The sequence below is a fragment of the Schistosoma mansoni genome, chromosome 3 (genome assembly GCF_000237925.1).
Source record: "Schistosoma mansoni strain Puerto Rico chromosome 3, complete genome".
In the NCBI taxonomy this organism is placed as follows: Eukaryota; Metazoa; Platyhelminthes; class Trematoda; order Strigeidida; family Schistosomatidae; genus Schistosoma; species Schistosoma mansoni.
The window spans coordinates 9,515,744-9,523,147 of record NC_031497.1 but is presented as its reverse complement, the minus strand read 5'-3'; the positions used below and the strand labels follow the sequence as shown (position 1 = coordinate 9,523,147).

General features: G+C 32.6%; 1 protein-coding gene across 1 annotated transcript; it reads left to right on the top strand.

Moving 5' to 3' along the window:
* Positions 1 to 386: 386 nt before the first annotated feature.
* On the top strand, positions 387 to 6,398 carry Smp_145910 (putative protein-tyrosine sulfotransferase; the record flags this gene model as incomplete). The annotated part of the gene is made up of 3 exons (XM_018799149.1): positions 387 to 543; positions 1,061 to 1,286; positions 6,155 to 6,398. The coding sequence occupies 3 exons, from the start codon at positions 387 to 389 to the stop codon at positions 6,396 to 6,398; spliced, it is 627 nt and encodes a 208-aa protein (XP_018650967.1).
* Between the last annotated feature and the right edge of the window lie 1,006 nt (positions 6,399 to 7,404).

The following is a 7,404-nucleotide window of genomic DNA, read 5'->3' as shown; positions in this document are numbered from 1 at the left end:
GTAGAGAATATTTTTTGTTTATATATCAGTGTTCTTATTCAGTTTGCTCATTTCCTTAAATTTGATTATTCTGAACTGCACAATATCTTTATATATAAATATTCAACCCACTGAAATACTTCTATGTGAAATCGTGAAAATGCATTGCAACTGCAACGTTTTCAATGTTGAGTAAAGGATATGACTTTTCCTATGTTCTTACCCTTAAATTCAAATCTTTCGATTTAAATTAAATTTAATCTCAACTTCCAAATGATTTATTGAGTTGATGTGCACTTATTAAATTCGACACCGACAGTTTTCGAACTATGTTATTCTCACCAGATTAAAAACACAATTATTTGCATCATCAGTTCTTATAAGTACATACAATGTCGACTAATCACATGATTTTATTAATTTTTTTCATTATAAATTCATATACAGGCATTACTCTTATGTATGTCTTGCTAGATGTACATCCAATAATCCGGTGTAGTCCTGGAAGTAGCGTAATATTCAAGATACTCGAATTTATTTCATTTATTTCAACACATAATATTGGTACGAAGGGGCAGTGAATACATATACGCCGCACAAATCATTTGATTTGTGTGTGGGCTGTGATATTGCTCGGCTGCCCAGACCGAAGCAGATGGTTTTAATAGGGGGTCACACCCAGAGACTTCTACCTAAAGGTCTGATCCACAAAACAGTGGAGCGACGTCAAGAGATGCATCCTATGGTAGCCAGTGACCAAGAATAGGTTCATACGCCAATTGTTCCTCCAGGAGCCGGGAGCTCATGTTGACCATTGATTTGGGATCAGGGTTTCCTCTAGGTGAACCCTCCATGTCAACTAACCCGGTTAAGCATCGGATATTCGTATTTCGTTCTCTCAATTTCATAAACAACACCCCCACCACGAGAAGACAGTGAGCAGGACTTCCCTGTCAATGGCTGTATGCGCGTGGCCATGTGAGAGTACCTCGAGGAGAGGAGACTCTCCTCATCCTCAGCCGTACCAGGGCATTTTGGGGCAGGATCCTCAATTTACGAGGTCGGTGGAGTAAAGGAAAAGAAAGTGAACGACTTAAAGCTGCTGGTCTATATCCTGTTGCAATCGATTCTGCTGTACGATCATTTATATCGTCTTTAATCAGAAATGCTGGAAAAAATGCACCTGTTCTGTGTAATAAAGATCCACTATCATTTATTCATCTTGAATATTTGGCGGAAATATTTCCTGAGGCGAAATTCGTTCACATGGTACGTGATGGGCGTGCTGTGATCAATTCACTAGTAAAGTAAGATATCAGTATTCATACCGATCACTTGCAAAATAACTACATATATCTAACGTCATGAAACTCACCTGAACTAATGAGCTCACTTCAATCAAAATACTGGAAATACCTACATCCCAGAGTTGATGTTCACTCCGGAACTTGAATTGATTAAAATTCACTACAGATGCTGTACTGTTATTCACTTAGCCACTGAGTCCAGGTAGTCACTCAATTGTCCAACAGAGATGAGTTTTAGTTCAATGATGATTGAATTCAGAAAATGCTCATAACATTCCCATATGCTAACGAAGACTGATCAAATTGAAGTCAAAATATCAACAACAGGATAATCCAATCCCTTTGAAATTGAATATGTCATTAATGTCTACATGATTTGATTATCTCTCCAGCTCATTTTTTTTCAATCTACAATACATATTTTGATAATGACAGTAGAGCGTATTTCAAATAACTTTGGCAGATAAGTAGAAGAATTGGATTATGCACAGCAGTGCACAAAATAAAAAACATTAGGTGTTCTAAATTTCAAGAATGTGTTATTTATCCATATAAGAAATTTTTTTTGTTTCTTGTCTTCTTGTAGATCATTTTCTAATATTAAAAACTAAAGTTTTTTATTCATCCTATGAAGCTTTCAAAGGAAATTATCATCATAATCAAATACTTTAGTTATCTAAATACATAATCATCAAAGGATAGATCCAAATTAAAATTATCGCAATTAGAATGAAACATACATAGTTAGTTCGTATTGATAGTTTGTTATAAAACTCATTGGTACTTATCATTGAAATGAATAGAAATTTTCTATTTTCCTTAAAATATTTAATTAAATTGTGGTGTGTGCTACTGATGTCGACAGATACAAGTAGTATCATCATCAGTCGAAAGTAAAATGCCTGGTGGTAGAAAGTTATTAAGATCAAAGAAAAGAGAACGAGAACAGAGAATAATTAGTGTGGAAACGAAGGAACAATGAAATATGAGAAAATTGATTGACATTTCCCAAATAAAGTATTTACTGTATGGTTCTCAGATTTTACTATGAAATTCTGTAAATGTGTGCTCAAATTTGTTTGGTTATCCCTGCCTGTGTTCTCCTTCACTACAATATATTCTGCTATCAAATCCTCCATAATTCAGTAAATTATTTTATTAGATATAAATGTAAAGACCAAATAAAAGGCAAAAATCCACTTTTCTTACAATCTTGGTGTCTAAAACATATAGCTAGTAATCCCTAGCAAAGGTAATTGTATTTATATAATGAATTTTGATTCCTTTTTATATCTAGAAAATATATAATAGAAACGTTGAAGCGAAACATGCCAGCTTATTCAGTAAAAAGAATGATGATTCTTAGGACTGATAACTTGATTTAGTCCATGTGTATTGAAATACCGGTTACTTCCTATTTATGCATTGCAACATCTTATCTACTATAAAAAGCAATTGGAATCTTAATAAATTATTATTTTAGTTACATTTTGTTAAGAAATGGTAATACAAAATTAAATGATTCATTACAAACAAACAAGAAATGAACACATATTTTGAATATTAAAATAACCTGGTTGAAATAAATTAACTCAATAGCTTGAAAATTATAATTTTAATTATGGTTGATAATAAATAAATCGAGTATGGTTGAAATCGTGAGTCAATTGAAGGTAGATCACTATGGAAAACCTGGAAGCACTGCATGGACGTTTCGTCCCATTATGGGACTCCTCAGCAGTGCGCATTCGCGATCCCGCTTTGAGAGATTCGAACCCAGGACCTATCAGTCTCGCGCGCAAGAGCTTAACCACTATACCACTGAGACGGCATCCAACGGTGTTAATGTCTAACTTCAACCAATCCACGAAATTGAGCAAACATTCACTAATGTCTTCAGTGAGTTGATATCTCCCAACAGACCTGGTTGAATTCCACTGGTTACTGCTTCCCACTAGAACTCCAGGAAACACCTCTTGTAGCCAGTCAGTAGTGAACATATGTTGATCATTATCAGAAGAGGAGGTTTTGTGGAGATTTTAGTAAATTTATATAGTTGAAATAATTCAAGTAGTTTAATTAATAAATCAAGCATTGTGTTATATTTTTGAAAATATGAACGTTTAATTGAAATGAAAATATCAAAGACGAATAACTATGGCCAATGGTAGCTTATCGAAAGTTTTATGTTCTTAACTATGTGATTATCGCCAAATGCGATTGCCAATTTAGATACACTAATTTATACGAACAATCTAATGACGCATACGCTAGTATGGGTAGCTTAGAGTTCCGATTGGTCCTTTTTCCGCCTAGCCTCACCAATTCCAGTGTCCACGATACGAATCATATATTTCAAACATACTTGGTTTATATACAAGCAAATCAGGCCACAGCACAACATAAAATAGAAAATAACATTTGTACAATATTAAGCCAAAAGTGGTTGTGATTATGAGAAACTGTTACTAATAGATCGGGATATATTTCAAGAATAAGAAATCGTATGATAATAGGTCAAATAAAAGCTTATAATGAAAGGAATATAAATATACATATAATATAGTCACTCAATAATCATACAATAAGAATATTCGTACAATATTAGTCCATAAATAATTCCTAATGGTTACCACTCATTTGTTCTCATTTGTATAAAACAAAAAGAATAAAACTTTATTTCATTCCAGAACTCCTGATTCATTTAAATATCCTTGCAAAAAGCATTATTCAAACTTACTCCTCTACATTTTGTGGTTGTTTTATATTCTTGAATTTAAATTATAGTGGCGCTTTTTAACATTTCAATTTAACTTGCCAATTAAAACACTTTAAATCAGCAAATTACGATTTTAAAAAATTAATAATTTTCTGCCCTAGTTACTTTGTTCATATCAATATATTTTAGATAACATTAACCATTCTGCCTTAAAAACGATATTCTAACTGTATACTAATCACTTTCATGTTTAAATCTTAGTTGTTATGGTATTTTGAATACTGATTTCAAATAGAGATCATAAAGCCAGGTTACTAAATATTTACTTGTAACTATTTCTTCTGTGGTAAGAAATAATCATTATGATGCTTTAGATGTAAGTTTATAAATTGTTCATCATATTGTATCCAATGCTGATGATCTTTCAGAAAATTCAAAGTTAAGAGTATTATCCAAATTGTTATTAAGCTCACCTTAAGAGAATCTCATACTTATATCGGTCATTAGGATAAATTCTTAGTTTCAACCGAAAAGTTCTTGAATTACAGCAACGCATTTTATAAACTTGTACTAAAACGTATGATTTTAGAGTGCACAAAGTTTATGTTTTAAGAGTTGTATTCTAAACTATATATTCTGTATAATACATTAAATGTATTTTATGTAGTCAAATATAAGTACTCAAGTTGAAAAAAGCCTGTCCGTAAACATAATTCTGTTATCTAGATTCTTCTTAAAACCCTATTTTCTTCGTACAACATAAGAACGTTAGTATTCTTGGTTATGCCCAACGATAATCTGTTTTCTAATAATCGTCTAATAGTACATATTAAGAAAGGTTAAACTTGGGTTTTGTTTTTGCTAAGACTTATTCTTATTGCATATTTACAATAAGCCATAATTCTAGTGATTACATTACTCAACACAATGGTATGTTATCCCAGAGCAATAATATGGAATTATCAAACCAATGTTTTGTCAACTGAAGTGAAATAATATCAATTCACTTTATTTCATAGTTTTCACCAGCTGTTTACAACTTCACATGTCTGCGTTCCCCGAGTATGGCGTTCAGTGAAAAATTCAAGTAAATAAGTGAAACGGGTTGAAATATCAACTAACGTGTGTGGGAACATCGATAATTAAAAATAGATTCATAAAAAATGAGTCAAAATATTTTGCACACTAATTAACATCAGTGAATCTATTTAGAATATCAATACTTGCAGGTATTTTGAACACCTCAAAAATGAACAAAACTCATTCACTTTATTATCACCTTAAAGCACATTCTAAAATATAACTGTCTTATTCACTCATTTGTATATATTTGTTCCTATAGAATTCCTGGAAATACCATGGGATCCAATCGTTCTTCATCATCAAACGGTCATGAACAATAGCTCTCTAAGCAAGTAAGTCACGTGAATAATGAATCCATTTGCATGTGGTTATAAATTGATACTTCCTTATAAACTGATTCACCTCATTCTGATCAGCTTGCAAAGAAATTCACAAATATCACACTAGTCACAACACAGTAATCAGATAATTGTAAATATCTCACTCTCACATCAGGTCAGTAACTACTCAAATCACTCAGTGACATTATCTAAGATCGTGTACTTCGTTGATGAAGATTATTCGAAACTCATAGAGAACATCGATTTCTTCACGATAACAGATACATCTGAGTAATGGTGTCAACTAGTATGAAAACTAATTCGAGTGATTCCTGTTGACAATACCCAACTGCCTAACACACTAACAAACTGTTTTTTCTCGATGTTCACTCTTCCATCGAATGAATGACTTCAATTGAACATTTCGTGAGAGAGCTTTTCTGGCAAAAAAATGATAGTGTGTCCATTTAAATTACTGACAGGTTATTAAATCCGACTCAGTTTCGTCTGCATTTGGTCGAGATAAACGTGCCAAACACCTACATCTCATTGACAGAAACATCACTACTAGTTGCAACATCAGTACAGTAGAAATCTTGGATCTCAGGAAAAATCATAATCTACATAGTTTTCGATGGATACACTGTTGTCCATCAGTCTGTCATTTATATTCATCGCACATGACGAAATTCACGTCTTCTCAGTTAACCACTTTTCTTGTTGTTTATATACACTCACACACACAGACTCGAACCGAGTACTTCACAGGTTGTTCATCCAATCCACTTGGCTTCACTAACTTCATGGGCTTCCAATGGATCGGTGTTGCCTGAATCCTTCATCTCATCAATACGCCGAGAAAGTGATGTACTGAAAACACTTGGTTACGCTGATTTGGGTGTACCACCTGATTACGGTACTCCAGAGAACCAGGTAGTCAATATGACTAGTCACCTGATCAATGATCCACAATCTAGACGGATATTCTAACAGCATATTTTACGTGTGATACTTTACTTCCGTTGTCAACATTGTTTTGTGTCAACTACGTGATACTTGTAAAGTATGTGTACATACTCTTCTCAAATCGTTTGTTGTTATGAATGTCGAGAAGTGTATTTTTAGTTATTGTGAAATGTTAACATTCCCAATTTATTGTTGATGAGTTAAAGATTTCAAGTGTTAATTATTTTTAACTGTTATGGTTGTCGGTGATGGTGATTGTTTTTGGTGACATTTTGTATTGTAGTAATTTTCTACTTTGTATTTTCTAACTTCCTATTCATATAGCTTCATATTTCTAACTTCACAATAATAATAATGAGATTCGTGGAATGTCTAACAGTTCAGCTGTTCAAACGTTTTGTCTACTTATCATATATAATGTGCCTGATTATCAATATATTTGCTTCTGATTTCTTTAAGGACATACATTTAACATTCATGGTTATTTTGTTTTAACCAATCTAAAACAGGTGGTTAGTTGTAGCATTCACACATTTGGAACATAGGTGACTCAAACGTATGATTCGACCGCTGTAAGAACTTTTTAATATCTTTTGAATTTGAGGCCCTTAATTCCTCGCTACATAGTAATGAAATGTCAGTGTACAGTGAATTTCTCTTCACAAATAGTCAGATAAAAGTTCTGTGAAAGTGATTATAACTTTTCAGATACATAGACATTTAATATCATATTCTCTAATACTTTGTGTTTAACAGTTTACGTCTCTCAACTGTGAAAGATCACAACAGTCTCTGAGTTAAGTGTGATTACTTAATAAGGCTTTAAATATGCTAGTAAACTATGTGGAGTGAATACACTAAAGAGATTTATGTTACTTCATGTTGACTTTGCTTACTTTATTTTGAGTGAAATCACTGGCATCCATTACTTTTATTTGAGAATTACTGGTAAAGTAAATAAGAGTAAAAACAGACAATTTTTGAGTGGATGGTGCACCGAAATACATTTGTTTATTTCATTATAACAAAC